The sequence below is a fragment of the Cynocephalus volans genome, chromosome 3, assembly GCF_027409185.1.
Source record: "Cynocephalus volans isolate mCynVol1 chromosome 3, mCynVol1.pri, whole genome shotgun sequence".
Classification (NCBI taxonomy): domain Eukaryota; kingdom Metazoa; phylum Chordata; class Mammalia; order Dermoptera; family Cynocephalidae; genus Cynocephalus; species Cynocephalus volans.
In genome coordinates this window covers 5,395,557-5,414,042 of record NC_084462.1, presented here as the reverse complement: position 1 = coordinate 5,414,042, position 18,486 = coordinate 5,395,557, and the positions used below count along the sequence as shown (strand labels likewise).

At 37.2% G+C, this 18,486-nt stretch overlaps 1 protein-coding gene across 1 annotated transcript in view; it reads right to left on the bottom strand.

Moving 5' to 3' along the window:
- Positions 1 to 1,988: 1,988 nt before the first annotated feature.
- The window catches only part of LOC134372924 (zinc finger protein 665-like), a 40,105-nt gene continuing 23,607 nt past the window's right edge, over positions 1,989 to 18,486 (bottom strand). The window contains 4 exon segments of the mRNA XM_063090258.1: positions 1,989 to 5,384; positions 5,387 to 7,645; positions 16,211 to 16,339; positions 16,825 to 16,951. Coding sequence (XP_062946328.1) covers positions 4,987 to 5,384; positions 5,387 to 7,645; positions 16,211 to 16,339; positions 16,825 to 16,951 — 2,913 coding nt within the window. The 3' untranslated portion in view covers positions 1,989 to 4,986.

Genomic DNA, 18,486 nt, shown 5'->3' with positions numbered 1-18,486 from the left:
TATTTTCTAGATTTAATTTTGTCTTTCATAGTTTATTTCAATACTCATGACATTAAAATTAATAAAATTAAATTAAGAATTTCTGTAGATAACCCCCAAATATAATCAAATAAATACATAAACTGTAATTAATAATACTTTCCTACTTTAAAATGGTCCCTCTCTTTCTGTTTCAGTTTCTATACCTGAGCTCCCCACAATATTGTGCAATCATTTCATAAGTCCAAATTCCTCTTGGATCATTTTTCTCCTAGGATTAAGTGGTAATCAGTGTATCTACAGATCTGTGTGAGGGTGGAGCTAAGATAAAATTGCCTCCAGACTGTGAAAGAAATTTGAGACCAGAAGATGGAGGCACCTCCATACAGTTTAACAAAGAGTTTATTAATGGGTGACTTACATACAGGGAAGATCAGGAAGACCAGTGATCCTGACTCTTGCTTATCTGCATTCCATAACATCTGGAGCATGGCAGGGTTTTACAAAGGCACTTGGGGACAAAAAAACATGGTAGCAGGACAAAAGGAAGCATGTGGAAAAAATATGTTGACATAGTCAACCTTCAGATATTCTATGATCAGTGAGCGATTAACTTGAGTACCAAAGGGGTAAACAGGAAACCTTTCATCTTTATCTTAAATTAGCCTCGCTTTTCAGTCATTGTCTTAACCATGCTTGCTTTACTTTAATGTGTAACTTCCTAGTGTAGCTTTTGAAGGGGGTCGCAGAAAGAACAAATAAAGCTAAAAGGGGCCAAAAGTTGGATCTGGTATAGCCTGCATTCCGAAAGTTCTTTTAAGTGTTAATTCATAGCTAATATTTGCCTATGAAATAAAAGTGATAGATATAATAGAAATTTATCATGGTCACAATTAGGTATGAAGTAGAACCATTTAAAATACTACTAACAAAATAAGCACAGATGCTGAGTAGCTGAAGGACAGAAATAACTAACCCTGTTAGTGCTGTCGTTAAGAAACTTATCTTTGCAGCTAGACAACATGGATTCCATCCTGAATTAGCCACTGACTGGAACATAATTCGGTGCATCTTTTAACCTGTTTTTCTCATACATTTCCTCATCTGTGAAATGCGAATATCGTCAATCCTTATTTCAGATAGCTGAGAACTCAAATGGTAATTATACATAAACCATTATTAACAGTGATTCTTATTCAAAGAGTGATTGATGTAAAAGAAAATATAAATGCAAACATAAAAATCACTTATTAAAGGAAATATATTTATTAGGTATTTCTGGATGGGAAAAAATTGAATGAAGCATATTTGGTGTCAATTTCATTGGTAAAAGTAGCCAATGTCATGTTTCCCTACAAAATCCTCTGGCTCTGAACAGGAATATGAGATAGTGGGAAGTGGTGGAATGGCCTCCAGGAATTAGGTAATGGAGTTTATCTCCTTGTCACAAAGTATACTTGGAATCTTACGAGATTTCTCCTCTCATCTATCATTATATATTCATTTCCTTTGCTTGGTGCTACTTAACTTCCATACAATTGATTTTCAAGCACTGATCTTAGCCAACATCCACATTAAGAGAGTTTAGTTCACCCCCTTGTATCATCTCAGTCCTTTTATTGAATTAAAGACTTAAAGAAACATTCCTGTTTCATAATTATAGAGCACCTAGTTTGTACCTGCCATCGACTTACATGCAATTTAATGTCACAAAATTTCATCTTCAAACAAAGCCTTCATTTATGTAACCCCCATATTTTTCACTGAAATAACACATGGAAATCTACATTAAATATATAATCTAGATTACAATGTATAGAAGAAAAAGACAGTAAGAAAAATTAATATACATGAACAATACTTTTTTCTGCAGGTTAAAATGAGCTGTGTAATACATAAGCACCAAAATGTGAAAGTGATATTCTTATTAACCTTTGGGAAAATGCTATTACAATAAAATTATTTAATTATACTTATTATGTAATAAACATTTCCACACATTAATTTTTGCTAAACTACCATAAAAATATATTATGCAATTTACCTCAACACTATTTCAGAAGCATATTCAACAATCAAATTGCAGAATGGGACCTATGTGAGTAGCAGGAATAGAAATGTGGTAGACTATGAGCATGAAAAAGATAACGTAGGAGTAGCAAGAATAGGATTCACAGTTGTACTGAAGAATCTGATTCCATTTTTTGATGTCTGATGGAGTTTGGATGTGTTGACACCTCCAAAACTCATGTGGAAATTTGATCCCCAATATGGCAGTGTTGGAAACTGATTGTGTCATGGGGGTGGGGACCCCTCATGAATGGATTAATGCTTTCCCTGCGGAAGGGGGGATTAATGAATGAGTTCTCACTCTATCAGTTCCCATGAGAGCTCGTTGCTTAAAAAAGACCCTGGCACCTTCTCTCTCTCTTGCTTCCTGTAGCCATGTGATCTGCTTGTACCTGCTGGCTGCCTGCCACTTTCCACCATGAGTAGAAGCAGCCTGAGGCCCATGCCAGACGCAGCTGTCCCAGAATCATAAGCCAAATAAACCTCTCTTCTTTATAAGTTACCCAGTCTCAGGTACTTCTGTTATAGCAACACAAAACAATGTCTGAGTACTGACACTTTTTAAGCCTCACCAGTACCTCTTCCTATTCTGCCCACCTTGATAAGCTGACAATAAAGCCCAAAGTGGTCCCTTCTTTGGCACCAGCTTGTTCAAAGTACATCTGTGTACCCACAATTGAGCCCTATATTGTCACTACCATAACACAAGTCAGTCATCTTTCCCTGCTTTCTCAAGCTATTTGTGGACCAGTGTAGAAAGTCTACCTTGCTTTCAGCAGAAAGTCTTCTAAGAAACACATAGTACTTCAGTATATGACACCTATACTTCCTGACAAAGGAACCAAACTTTGGGTGGTGATCAATCCAGTTCCAGTGCGATGGTCACAAGTACAAATTACTAATAATGTAATGGGTGTGAATATATGAAGTTGGTAATTAATGCACAAAACAAAACCCCCATTATGTATGTTCATTATTAAGAAAAAACTCTTGAACTTCAATCATTTCAAATGATTTCACTGAGCACCTAAGGACAAAAAACAGATATCACTTTTCCCCTGATACATTTTCTTTTATTTTATAATATTTTCCATAACCTTACTATATTTGTTTTCATTTTATGTAAATTAAGTTCCATTCCACAAACAAGGGAAAGGTACTTAGAAAAAATTATAATATAGTATATTATGGTACATATTCATTAACAGTAATGTAGACTTTGGGGTGTCAGAGTCTGAAACCGCACTGCTATGGGATTTTCATCATGCCCACGTAAGTATACTAGGGCAGAGTGTGGAGAGAATAACTCAAGTGCAAGGCATGATTATATATTCTCAAAATTGTACTTTGATTCTAACACAAAAAATTTTTTTCCTAGATCCTTCAGTTTAAGAAACCTAATAGTGTATTTCTTAGTGTACTTTATTAAATATCCTTCCACTAAGGGATAAAACTATTTTGGTGGAAGAAACGTGATTCATTCATAGTTATGAAAAATGAAACAAATGTTATTAATTAAAACATGAGACTTTTGAAATATATTATAGTAGAAACTGTTATGCCAGCAGTTAAATGTGATTCCTGAGCAAAAACTTGCTATTGTGGTTCTTTTGATTAAAATCTCCTCTGATAACTGTTTTCCCTTCAATTTCAAGAATAAGAATAATTTCTCATCAATCTTGCCATACAACAGCCATTGTAATCCAATGGAGGAGGTGGCCACCATTTCCTCTGCATTATTTCTACCACATAATCAGTTCCTGATAACTATTACTCTCTTCCAAGAAAAACCCAAGTCTCCTAAGGTCTTAGATTCCTGTACTTTGTTGTTGGTTAGTATTTCATTCCTTTCTATGTTCCACCAGGGTCCTCTGTGTGAAGAGTGTCCTGAATGCAATAAGCATGCCGACTGACATCACACTTTTACATGATTCTCAGTACCTTCCAGCTGCTCTCTAATTCAGGCAATATTTAGCTTTAAAAGGCAGTGTCCTTTTTCTCCAGAAACACAGAGAGGAATGATTTTCAATTAATAAAGCAGACTCTTTCCTCTAATTGATTCTTTCCTACAAAACACCGTGAAAGGCCTGTGAGGAATGCATAATATCAACAGAATTCAAATTTCAGTTTAAAAGTCAAAGAAACTAAAGTAGCCTTTCCAAGAAACCTCAAATGATAAAATATTTTGCAACCTGAAGATATTTGGCCATTAAAAACATGCTCACACTTTCAATATGATATGAATTTTAACTTCTTTGTATTGTAATTATCCTACAGTATGTAATATCAATGGCTAATCTTGAAGAATTCAAGATTTATTCCACATATAAGTTTTGTGATATACATTGTATTGTGAGAATTGGTTAGACAGTTTACATTGTCATCACATTTGTAAGTGTTCTTCCCAGTACAAATTCTCTGGTGAATCTTGAGAACACATCTTTGGTAAGTGAACTTTCAAGGTTCACTACATTTGACTGGTTTTTATCGAATAAAAACCTCTCGTGACAACAGAATTATGAATGCTTGACATGAAGACTTACTACATACACTACTGAGGTTTCACTCCAGTGTAAATCCTCTGAAGTTCCACAGTTTTGATGCAAGGGTAAAAGCCTTAGCATGTACCTTACCTTCATATGGTTTCAACAATAGTGTTTTCCTTGAATTTTGAGACCTTAGAGAAGTCTGTCATATACATTGTCATATACATTATTGTGTCATATACATTATGACTATATTCAATTGCGATTTACTCTGGCTTCCCTGATGTTAATTAATGCTTAAATTCATAATGAAGGGTTGCCTACCCTCAGAATTTGTAAGGTTTCTCTGAAGTATGAAATCTCCAGTGTTGTGGAAGATTTAATTATGCCAGAAGAACCTTGCCACATTTATTACCTTTGTATGGCTTGCCTAGAGGGGATTATCTGATGTCTACTTAGAGGTGATTGCTGACAAAAGAATATGCTGGTCAGTACATTTGAAAGGTTTCTCTCCAGTATGAACTCTTTGATGATATGCAAGGTATGACTTTTCACAAAAGACTTTGCCACACTCCATACATTTGTAAGGATCCTCACTAGTATGAATTAACAGATGTTGTGCAAGGCTTGAATTGCAAGGAAACACCTTGCAACGTTCACTATAGTTGTAAGGTTGCTTTCTGGTATGAATTCCCCAATGATTTCCTATAGATGATTTGTAATGGAAGCCCTTGCCACATTGATTACACTTATAAGGTTTCTCTCCACTATGGTTTAACTGATGGTCAGTAAGCCTTGAATGTAAAGAAAGGGCTTTGCCACACTCATTACATTTGTAAGGTTTCTCTCAGTATGAATTAGTAAATGCTGTTCAAGGCTTGCATTTTTACGGAACACCTTACCACACATATTACATTTGTTAGGATTCTCTCCAGTATGAATTCTTCGATGCTTTGCAACATATGAATGTTGACCGAATACCTTGCCACATTCATTACATTTGTAAGGTTTCTCTCCAGTATGAATTCTCTGATGAGATGCAAGATGTGAATGTTGACTGAACATCTTGCCACATTCGTTACATTTGTAAGGTTTCTCTCCAGTGTGAATTGTCCGATGACATGCAAGGCTTGAATGCTGACTGAACACCTTGCCACATTCATTACATTTGTAAGGTTTCTCTCCAGTATGGATTACCTGATGCTTAATAAGTGTTGATCGCAAACTAAAAGCTTTGCCACATTCATTACACTTGTAAGGTTTCTCTCCAGTATGAATTCTCCAGTGACTTGCAAGGTTTGAATGTTGCCTGAACACCTTCCCACATTCAGTACATTTGTAAGGTTTCTCTCCAGTATGAATTCTCCAGTGTTTTGCTAGGGATGACTTATAAATAAAGCCTCTGCCACACTCATTACATTTGTAAGGCTTCTCTCCAGAATGAATTCTCTGATGCTGTGCAAGGTGTGAATTGTGTTTGAAGAACTTGCCACATTCATTACATTTGTAAGGTTTCTCTCCAGAATGAATTCTCTGATGTCGTGCAAGGTGTGAATTATGTTTGAAGAACTTGCCACATTCATTACATTTGGAAGGTTTCTCTCCGGTGTGAATTCTCAGATGACATACAAGAACTGCTTTTTTATTGAAGACCTTCCCACATGTATCACATTTAAATTGTTTCTCTCCACTACAGATTATTTGGTGCACAGTAAGTTGTGAACATTGATTAAAGGCCTTGCCACATTCATTACATTTGTAAGGTTTCTCTCCAGTATGGATTACCTGATGCTTAATAAGTGTTGACTGCAGACTAAAGGCTTTGCCACATTCATTACACTTGTGAGGTTTATCCCCAGTATGAATTTTCCAGTGATTTGCTAGGGATGACTTGTAACTGAAGCCCTTGCCACATTCATTACATTTGTAAGGTTTCTCTCCACTATGGATTAACTGATGGTTAGTAAGCCTTGAATGCAAAGGAAAAGCTTTGCCACACTCATTACATTTGTAAGGTTTCTCTACAGTGTGAATTAATAGATGTTGTATAAGGCTTGCATTTTTACTGAACACTTTACCACATGTATTACATTTGTTAGAACGCTCTCCAGTATGAATTCTCCGATGTTTTGCCAGGTATGAATGTTGATTGAACACCTTACCACATTCATTACATTTGTAAGGTTTCTCTCCAGTATGAATTCTGCGATGACTTCCAAGGTATGAATGTTGACGGAATACCTTGCCACAATCATGACACTTGTAAGGTTTCTCTCCAGTATGAATTCTCTGATGACATGAAAGATGTGAACTTTGACTAAACATCTTTCCACATTCATTACATTTGTAAGGTTTCTCTCCAGTATGATTCCTCTGATGACGTGCTAGGTTTGAATGTTGACTAAACACCTTGCCACAATCATTACATTTGTAAGGTTTCTCTGCAGTGTGAATTCTCTGATGACATATAAGAACTGCTTTTTTATTAAAGACCTTACCACATATATCACATTTAAATTGTTTCTCTCCGGTATGGATTATTTGATACACAGTATGGTGTGAGCCTTGGTTAAAGGCCTTTACATGCTCATTACACTTGGAACGTTTTGTCCTCATGGTTGCTTTCTGTTCTTGTCTGAATACTAAAGAATCCATAAAATCATTTTCATATTCATGAGAAATGTCATTTTTGACATTAGAAGGATTTATTTGGGGTGGTGAAACTAAGGAACCATTGTTCAAAGACATCTCAACAGGATTACATTCATAAATTTTTCCTTCAGTTTGAAATAGCCGCAGTTCAGGAACATCTGATTGAAAGCTTAATCCATGCTGGTTTCTAACAGGATTGTTTCCCACATCTCTTCCACCATATTGATCTCTTCCGCCAGTGAGGTTTTCGTTACGGGTGATATGCACTCCTTTGTAATGTCTTTCATCTTCTCTCCACTGACACTCAGAGACATGTGTACTTTTCTGCATTTCCCTGAAGCAAAAATCTTTGGTATCATGCCTTTCATATCTTTCCAATGTCACTGTCTGGAATATTTCTCTTATATTACTGTCCCCTTTTGGTGACAACTGCTTGATTAGAGATTTAGGAGAGATTCCTAAAAGATATAAAGAAACAAGTTTACAATGAATTGCAGATGGTAAATAGATGTCTCTATTGAAATACCTAATATTACACCAAATGTAATACTTATATTGAATAGAATTATAAAACTAATCATGACTTTAAAATTTTTGGAAAACAAAAGAAATAGAATTTTTAAACGAAGAATGGGTGATTACATGTAATTGAAGTTAACTGCAGAAAAGTAGTTGCAAACAATGACCAAAACACTCACGTTGCACAAACCTGTTAGCATTGAATAAGTATTTTCCTATCATGAAGCCAAAACACAACCAATTGGCTGAAAATAAATGCCTGTCTCCTAATTGAAGAAAAAAAATTACATTACACATATTTACAGAATATTTATTGTGAACAAATAAATGCAAAAGCACAGCACCCTATATTTTAATGGTGAATAATTCACAGTAAACCGATACAATGAATAATGTACATAAATGGCAATTCGAAAGAGCAAAACTGTAACAGTACACAGAAAATGTGGACAAAGTAAAACAATGTCATAAAAATATAGTATTTGTCTGAATATGTGTTATAAAATTACTATACTGACAGCTGATATGAAATTTGTTAGATTAACAAGTGTTGCATGTCAGTTACATTGTGTACTACATGGTGAAATCCATCACCTGTATATTATAATAGAGATTAATAATATATTGTAGTAACCCATGATAAAACCAGGAATCAATTAATTAGTAACTACTTTTATACAAAATTATTGTCTGTGTGACTTCTAAACAATTCCTTCTTTAAAAAGCAAGAACTCTGTTTCAAAGCAGAACCAGTATACACGTGAAAACTAAAACTTAAGTTAATATCACAGACTTTTGATGTATCAGATCAGGTAAATAGGTAACATAATAAATAATAATGACTGTGGAACAAAGTTAGAACTGGCAATTATGATTGCTGGCCTGTAGCTATGTAATAGCTCATCAATAGGACAATTCCCTGTGTAGGCATTGCCCATTTATTAACTAGTTCATTGGCACAACATATATGTAATAGAATTCATACTTAGAAAATTAACCAAGGTCAGAGAAAACACTAAAACAAACAGAAAAAAAAAAAAACCCACACAACATAATGCAGGTTCTGTGGTTGATGGAGTTCGGATGTGTTTTCCCCTCCAAACTCATGTGGAAATTTTATCCCCAGTGTGGCAGTGTTGGAAACTGATTGAATCATGGGGGCTGATCCCTCAAGAATGGATTAATACTCTCCCTGGGGGAGGGAGGATTAATGAGTGAGTTCTTCCTTTATTAGTTCCCACGAGAGCTCGTTGCTTAAAAAGACGCTTGGCACCTTCTCTCTCTCTCTTGCTTCCTCTCTCCATGTGATCTGCTTGTACCCACTTGCTCCCTACCACTTTCCACCATGAGTAGAAGCAGCCTGAGGCCCATGGCAGATGCAGCTGCCCCAGAATCGTAAGCCAAATAAACCTCTTCCCTTTATAAATTACCTGGTCTCAGGTATTTCTGTTACAATAATACAAAATGGACTAAAACAGTGGTCTGGAAGTCTTATCACCCAAACTTCATATGCTGAGGTCCTATTGCCCAATAAAATGTTATTAGAGGTGGGGTCTTTGGAAGATAGTTAACACATGAGGATGGAGACCTAATAGACTAGTGTCATTTTAAGAAAAGGTACCAGACAGCTTGCTTCCTTCTCACTCTTTCCCCCATGTCAAGACACAGCAAGAAGATGGCTGGGATTAACCAGGAAAAAGGCAATCACCAGGACTCAATTCAACTGTCACTTCAATCTTGGACTTCCCAGCCTCCACATTTATGAGAAATAATCTCTGATTTAAGCCTCCAGTCTGTGGTATTTTCGGTGGCAGGTGGACATGACTAAGAATTAACAGAACCATCTCATGGTAAACATGACAAAATGCTGGTAAATCTTACTAAACAAAGAAACTTTTGTGCCTTTACAATGAAACTTGCAATATTCTTAGATATCTAACAGTACTAATTTATTATGAAAAAAACTTCAGATAAATTATCATTATTATTTTTTAAGAACCCAGCAGGTCCACAGAGTTCATGTATCTCATAGCAATTTACACAAAATGTAACTGAAACAGGATTTGTTCCTTGGCTACAGACTCAAACATGTCCTTAAGCATGACTGCTTCCCAGGTAGTACAGAAAACAGATGACAGCAAATAAAAGGAAACACAGAAAGAAATATTTCAAGACAGATAGAAGAGCCGAGTTATGCTGTCCTAGCAGTCCCTGCTTCCCTGGAGCAGGACTAGACCCTTAGATTCTGAGCTGCAGGGACATCCCTCTCCACAGGAAGCAGAGTCATCACTATGCTGCTTTCTGCCCACCAAGGTCCAAAGACAGCTGTGTTCCACAAATCTGGGGTCCTTTCTGCCACTGAATCCAGCCTCAGACTCTGGGATACTGGGGATTCCCAACATTCCATAGTCCAGAGTCACCACTATATGATGCCTTATTCCATGGGACCTGAGTTGCCACCGAGCCCTATTGCTTCTTGCTCCCACACTGCAGCTGTACCCTCCTCAAGTCCAAACCTCCAGCGCATCCCCTTTTCCTGAAAGCCAGGCCAATTATGTGTCCCTCACTCCAAGGTGAGAGTCACAGCTAAAAAACAGCCCCATGATCCCAAGCTGTGAGAGGGTGCCTCAGCATCACAGACCGTGACTTTGAGGCCAATCTCCATGAAACCTTGACACAGAAAGTGAATCTGACCCCAGAACCCAGGTGCCACAATAGGGTTGTTAGACCCTGAGCCTTCAGGACCCCAGCTTCATAGTCATTCTGAGCACCTGGCACCTGGAACCCAGGTACCGTGAACCTGTTTCCAGGCCATGTCAAACCTGACACCAACAGGGATCCCCTGTGTTGTCTTCCCATAGTGAGGACAAGGAGAATAGGAGAACCCCAAAAGCTCTTGCCACAGAGGACCTTAGGAACTTCCACCACCAATGGTGCTGCCACAAATTTCTACAGCCTAAGTCACTTAAACTCAGATCGCACTGACGTTGTCTGCCACTAAAGAAGCTGTACAGAGACTGTACAAATGCATCACAGCAATATGGATAAGCTTGAAAGACATTATGTTAAGTGAAACAAGCCAGGCACAGAAAGAGAAATATCTCATGTTCTTACTTGTGTGGAAACTAAATAAGTTTATCTCATAGATGAAGAGAGTGGAATTGTGGTTAGTAGAGGCTGGGAAGGGTAGGTGGGGATGGGACGGTAGTGAAGATTGGTTCTCAAATACAAAGTTACAGCTAGATAGGAGGAATAAGTTCTAGTGTTCTATAGCACTATACGGTGACTACAGTAAACAACAATTTATTATACATTTTCAAGTAGCTAGAAAGGAGGATGTTAAACATCCCCAAAGAAACAATACATGTTTAAGGTGATGAATATGCTAATTACTCTGATTTGATCATTATACATGTATGAAAATAAAACACGGTACCACATATATATGTACAATTATTACATGTCAATTAAAAATAACTAAGAGAAAAATCTCTATGAAAACAATAAAGGTCACATTTAAAAAGCTTATAGAAAGTGTCATATTCACTGTTGAAAGACTGAAAGCTTTTCCTGTGAGAGCAGGAAAGAGACAAGAAAGCCCAGGTGCTATTTCTATTCAACACAGTAGTGGAATCCTAGCCAGAACAATAAGACAAGAAAAAGTAATAAAAGGCATACAATTAAACAGGTAGCAATACAATGATCTCTGTTCACATATGACATAATTGTCCACATTGAACACTCTAAAGATTCCATAGAAAAATGTTAGAACTAATGAACAAATTCAGTAAAGTTGCAGAATATAAAATCAACAAGAAAAAGCCTATCGTGTTTATATACAATAACTGCGAACAAACTGAAAAGGATACTACAAAGATGTTTCCATGAACAACGGCATCTAAAAGTTAAACACTTAGAAATAAGCTTTATAAAAAGAAAAAAGATATGTCGACTGAAAACTTTAAAACATTATTGAAAGGAATGAGAAGACACAAATAAAGGCAAAAAAGTCATAAGTTCATATATTGGAAGACAATATTGTTAAGATGTCAAAAATAACCAATGGGATCTACACATTCAATGAAATCCATAGCAAAATACCAACGGTTCTCTTTGCAGAAGTTGATAAATCCATCCTAAAATTCATAGAAAACAGCACAGCACACTGAATAGCAAAATAAACTTTAACAGAAAAGTTGAAGGACTCATAGCACATGATTTCAAAATTTGTTACAAAGCTATAGCAATCAAATAGTTCTGTAATGGCATAAAGAGATATATACCCCATTAGAATAGAACAGAGAGGCTAGAAAAAACCTCTCACATATATCATCAAATAATCTTCAACAGGGGTGCCCAGACCAATCATGGGGAAAAGATAATGTCATCAATAAATGACGCTGAAAAAATTGGCCATCCACATGCATAAGAATGAAGCTGGGCCCGTACATTACACCATACACAAATATTAACTCAAAATGGATCCATGACCTATAACAGAAGAACTTAAACTACAAAACTCCCAGAAGAAAACAGGCAAAAGGTTCATGAAACTGGATTCAACACTAATTTCTTGATATGACACTAACGCAAGCAACAAAAGTAAAAATAGACATAATGAATTAAGTCAAAATTTAAAAATTTTGTGCAGCAAAGGAAACAATCAACAGACTGATAATAAAACCTATAGAGAAGGAGAAATATTTGAAAATCAAATGTATGATGAGGAGTTAATGCTAGAATACAGAAAGGACTCCTACCAGTCAACAAAAACACAAATAATGAGATTTTTTAAATGGGCAAAGTCACTGACATACATCTCCAGAGATGATATTCAAAGAAACAAGCACATTAAAAGATGCAAGATATCACCAATCATTAGGAAAATGCAAATAAAAACAAAGTGACATGAAATCTCACATTCATTAAGATGTTTACTGTCTGGGGGAAAAAATGTTTCATAAGGATGTAGAGAAATGCAGGACTTGGGCCCTGTTATGGGGATGTAAAATGGTGTAGCTGCTTTGGAAAAAAGTACTGTCATCCTTCAGTATCTGTGAGAGACGGGGTCCAGGACCGCCTGCAGATACCAAAATCCATGGATGCTCAAGTTCCTCTTATAAAATGGCATAGAATTTGCATAGAACCTGCTCATATTCTCCCATATACTTTAAATCTTCACTAGATACTTATAATACCCAATACAATGCCTACACATCACTTCATTCATGTGGATTCAGTGCAGTAGTATGCAATTGGAAAATTCAAGTTTTCCTTTTGAAACATTCTGGAATTTTTTTTCAATATTTTTGACCTGCGGTTAGTTGAATCCACAAATGCAAAATGCGTGGATGTGAATGGCCGACTGCATGACATTTCCTCAAATAATTAAAAGTTGAATCATCCTATAAACCCACAATTCCACTTCTGGGTTATATACACAAAGTAACTGAAAACAAGATCTGGAAGAGATATTTGTAAACACACATTCATAGCAGTATTTTTCACAAGACCAAGAGGTGAAGGCAACCCAGCTGTCTATCCATCTCAAATAAACATATAAACAAAATGTGATATGTACATACAATGGAACATTGTCCAGTGTCTGAAAAGACAGAAATCCTGACACATACTATAACATGGATGAATCTTGAACATTTTATGTTGAGTAAAAAAAGTCACAAAAAGACAAATATTGTATGATTCTACTTCAGTGAGGTTCATAAAATAGTCAAACTCAAAAAAAAAGAAAGCAGAATGTTAGTTACCAAGGACTAGTGAAAGACGGAAATGGGGTGGAAGGTGAGTTTAAATACTTACAGTAGTCAACTGAAACTAAATTCAAAACACAAGAAAAATATGGTATATTTTAACCCTGCTAAACTCATACAATGTAAAATATAAAAGTCATTTGTTAAAAGATATGAGGTAAATGATCATATTACTGTGTGCACTTTGTTATGTAGTTTAGTATATCAAGATGAACATGATTCTAGACAGGGAGAGTAATTATTACAATATACCATTTGTTCCAAGAAACAAAAAGTGAAATTTAAACAATGACTACAGTTACGTATAGAAAATTTTAAATCTATTATAAAGAATGCAATGTATCCTAAAGAACAAATTATGAGAAGTCAATTAAATGTTATTTCTAAGATTAAGATAGGAAATTAATAAGAAAAGAATATATTTCTGAGATATCAAAGACTCCCAATTTACATGCTGTATTAATTACAATAGTGCACTTTAATAGTAGGTATTAAGTCAGATAAAATAGTAGTAAAAGAAATAATTATTGTTGGGCCCATTTTTAGGAGCAAACATTATCTGTGAGCCACATGGTGCCTATGGGTGGAGGATGAAGATGGCACCCACGGGAAGTAGGGGAGGCATAACCCAAGATAGCTCCAAAAGGTTTTTATTGGTCTCCAGTATTCCCGCACTCGTGAACCCTGCGTGATCGCTATGTTCAACATGTTAGTACAAAATGCATGCCGCGTGATCCTTTAATTGATTGGTTAGTTCATGGAAAGCCCCTAGTTGCTTGCTTGTATAAGTTGCAGTGTAATGACAATAAAGTGGAACTGCCCTGACAGAGCCCCTGCCGCGTCTGAGTGTCTCTTTCACGGGGCTGGGTTGGCGGGCAGCAGGCTCACTTTTCCCCGAGATCCCTCAGTCCCATCACCGGGGGTAATCCTGTCGGCTCCTTCTCCTTCTGGGTCTGCGGGAGGACCCCAGGCACACCCCTGCAAATTATGCCTATCTTTAAAAAGCTTCTGAGGTTGCATAGGTGTTAAGATTAACTCCTGTGGAGCCAAGCCCTCTGTACTAAAAAACGAAATTTTTAACCAAAATATATAAATCAATATTCCCTGATACAACTGTTCCACACACTGCAGATAAAAAACAAAGAACACAAAGAGTATCATAAAAACTATGGAGCTGGTAGTAAAATGAATAAAAAACGAGTTTTCTCATAATACGTGAAAATATAAAAGAAAATTAGCAGTGGCTTAAAAAAATGACAGTAGAAATAAAAACAGAGGCATCATCCCAGTGAGATACGCTCCCCATGCAGAACAGAGAATAAAATACAGGGTCTTTATGTTGAGTCACATTACACGTCTTCAATTGCAGTCGACAACTGAGTAACAACTGCAGAAGAGACAGCTGACTCCTCTATTACACACGCCAGTGAAATGTGAAAAAAACATAACGGAAGAATAGCTGAGGGACCTTGTGAAATAAGAAGAAATACACATATTACTCTCTTCCCTGGTTCCTGACAGAAAACTCCTAATCCCTTGGAATTTCCTGGGAAATAGGAGCACGATTTGTTCTAATGAGGTAACTGCCTGGATTGGGGCTGGTCATGAAAAAGACCAAGGCAAGATTAGAAGCTTGGAACTTTCAGCCTTAACTCCCACCCTCTAGAAGTGGATAGGGTTGGAGACTGACTCAATAATCCATCATGACCTGACTACACAATGCCTCCATAAAAATGCCTGAACTACAGGATTTGGAGAGCTTTCAAATGCTGAACACACGGAGGTTCCTGGAGGGTGGCGCACCAAGAGATGTCATGGAAACTCTGCACCCCTTTCCATGTACCTCCTCATCTGGCTCTTCATCTGCACCCTTTGATATATTCTTTATAATGAACTGGTAAATGTAAATAAGTGTTTCCCTGAGTACTGTGAGCCATCCTAACAAAACGATCAAATCTGAGTAGGGGGTCACAGGAACATGGTTTAAAGCAGCTGGTTAGAAGAATAGATGACGATCTACTACTTGTGATTGGCATCTGAAGTGGAAGTAGTCCTGGAAACTCAACACTTATGCTGTGGGTTCTGACTCTAACTACAGGTAGACAGTGTCAGAAATGAATTGAATTACAGGACACCCAGTTAGTGTACACCCAAGAACTGGTTGTGAGGATGAATCACCACACATTCTGGTGACCGTAAGTGAAGCATTCTGTCTTGAGTGGTGTGTTAGAGCAGAAAGAACACTTCTGCTCTGTCCTATCTCAAACAGACCTGAACAAGCAGAGAGGGCTTGAGACAGCTCCACGCAGTTTCTGGAGCCCCAGAGGAAAAGGAAGAGCAGCCAATGTTTCCCTAACTCTGAATATCTTTCACGTACATGAAATGCGGTGCAACCTGAATAGGTCAGGCCTGAGATGTGTGAAGGCCTCAGTTCTCAGCAATATGTACAGAGAATTGAAATGACCCACACTGAATTCACAGAAGCCAGATGATGGACTGTTGTTCATAATGATAAAGACTTTGCCTTTGTCTCTATTTTAGCTGCAGCACCAGTGGAAGGCAAAAGGATGAACTACTACACATTCGAAGAATAGTCATAAATGGGGCAAAGAAAAATTTCCTTTCAGACCTCACAGCAAATAAACTTTTCTTTTCCCAAAGAACTCTCCCACTTGCAGAGTTTCCCAAACACTGTTTAATGGTACAGCTTCCTCTGTCCATCTAAGCTCCTACCTGTGTTCACACCTTTGATCCATTCCTGCCCATTTGGTTTTCTTGCTATTTTCACTTGACTTTCCAGAGTACAGGGTTCCTTCCCTTGCTCCAACGTGAAGATAACACTCAGGTCAGGAAGAGAGTTTCCTGCTTATAAAAACAAAGGAACATGATATTCTGTGGCTTTTCCAGAATCCCAGTTCTATGCCAAGGTAGGAGAGAAAACAACAAATGGATCTAGAAAAATATTTCACAAATTCATCCACTGACTGCATCCTTCTGAATGCTTAGGGAACAGTATAATATGCAGATACCTAAAAGTCTCTTCGAAGAACCACTGAATCAAAAGCAGAGGAGTAAAACCCAGAAAACTGGATATTTTAAACATTTGCCACAGAGTCTTATAAACATAAAACCTCTGGAACCACCCAATGATGTATTGTAAAGAAGCCAGAAGATCTGAAGAAAGGGGATAGTTAAAGGCCAGATGCCATATCAAGAAGCTTTTCTTTTCTAGGTCAACACCACTTCAATTTTAGTCAAGCAATACAGGGGCTCCCAAGTGGCACACGAGGGAACCACAAAGACACACAAGGACAGATACCCAAATGCTGGAGGGACGTTATCCTCACCCAGGGAGGCCAGGTTCCTGTAGTTCTCCAACATCACGTCCTTGTACAAAGCCCTCTGAGCAGTGTCCAGGCATTTCCACTCCTCCTGCGAGAATTCTACGGCCACATCCTTGAATGTCAAAGGACTCTGAAATAAAAACACATTTTGCCAAAAGATTATAGAGAAAGTTCTCATGCTTATACAAAATGAGAAGAGGAGAGAGTTGGAAGAATCAATTCAATTGAAGTGAGCCTGCTGACAGATCCACGTGAGGTATTTTTGAGCAAATTATATCTCCCTAATTCTATTTTAGTTTACTTTTACATAACAAGTTATAAATAAGAGTGGGTTTCTCAGAATAGTGGACAATACAAGAAATACACAAATAAAAAGTCAACACAGGATTATCTCTATACAATTATTAGGTATTATTTCTGATGCACAAAATAATATTCAGTATCTAGATGAGTATCTTCAGAGATGACAAAGTACACAGTGCCTTAAAGAAAGGTCAGAGTAAAAACTGGTAATGACAGCAACAGCAGCAACTGAAGTTTTCAAATACTTCCCATGTGCTAAGCACTGTATTACATACTCCCCAAGGAGTACTTCATATAACAAAAGCTCAACGAAAATCCAGTTTCATCTTATTAAGAGACAACTGTGTCACAGACAGCGTAAGAAACTTGTCACAGGTCAAACAGTAAAAAATGGCAGAGCAAGCACCTGAACCCCGGTGTTTAGAAATTAGAATTGAACCTAAGGAGTCAAACAGTTAAGAAACATATAATTTACAAAAGTAAATTGACAGAAGGTTGACCCAACTGAGAAAACTTGAAGCAACTTCAAGGATAACAAAATGGACCTTCATAAAAAGTCATTTCATATACACACACAAGATTACACACACTATGATACTATACTTTCTCCTATTTAACTCATTGACGTGACAATGTAGAGCAAATTTAAGGCCACAGAAAATATTTAAGACAGCCAGGGTCCCAAGCAGGAGTCAAGGGCCAGCCCCCTCTGCCTGGAAAGAGGCAAGACAAAGAGCATGCCTGGAGTCACCCCACACTGACGCAGGCAAGGAACAGACCAAAAACACCACTTCTGTGCAGGTGGTCCACCACAGCCACTGCCACAGCCATGGCTGCCACAAAAGCAGTGCATGCCACAGAAATAGCCTCAACTACCATGCAGGTTGGTCTTACAGACACTCAACTACATTGACACAAGGAAAGAAACCAGCAGAGACCAGAAAAAGAAGAGGAAATCTCTCTCCTCAAAGCCCACGCTAGAGTAATAAAAGAAACAACTGCTGTACCAGATGACTAAACATCAATGTAGAGATACTAGAAATACAAAAACTCAAGAAAATGTAAGGACACCACCCAAAAGAATACAGTAATTCTCAAATACCAGACCCCTTAGAGCAGGAAACCCTTGAAAAGACTGAAAAGGAATTCCAAGCAATAATCTTAAGGACATTCACTGAGATACAAGAAGAATCAGACAACACAATGAAACAAGAAAAAAAAAAAAAATCCAGGATATGAAGGTGGAAATTGACAAAGAGATTAAGACCTTAAAAAAGAGTATAGCAGAACTCATGGAACTGAAAGATTCACTCAGTGAAATAAAAAACACAACCAAGAGCTTAAACAGCAGGCTAGAACAAG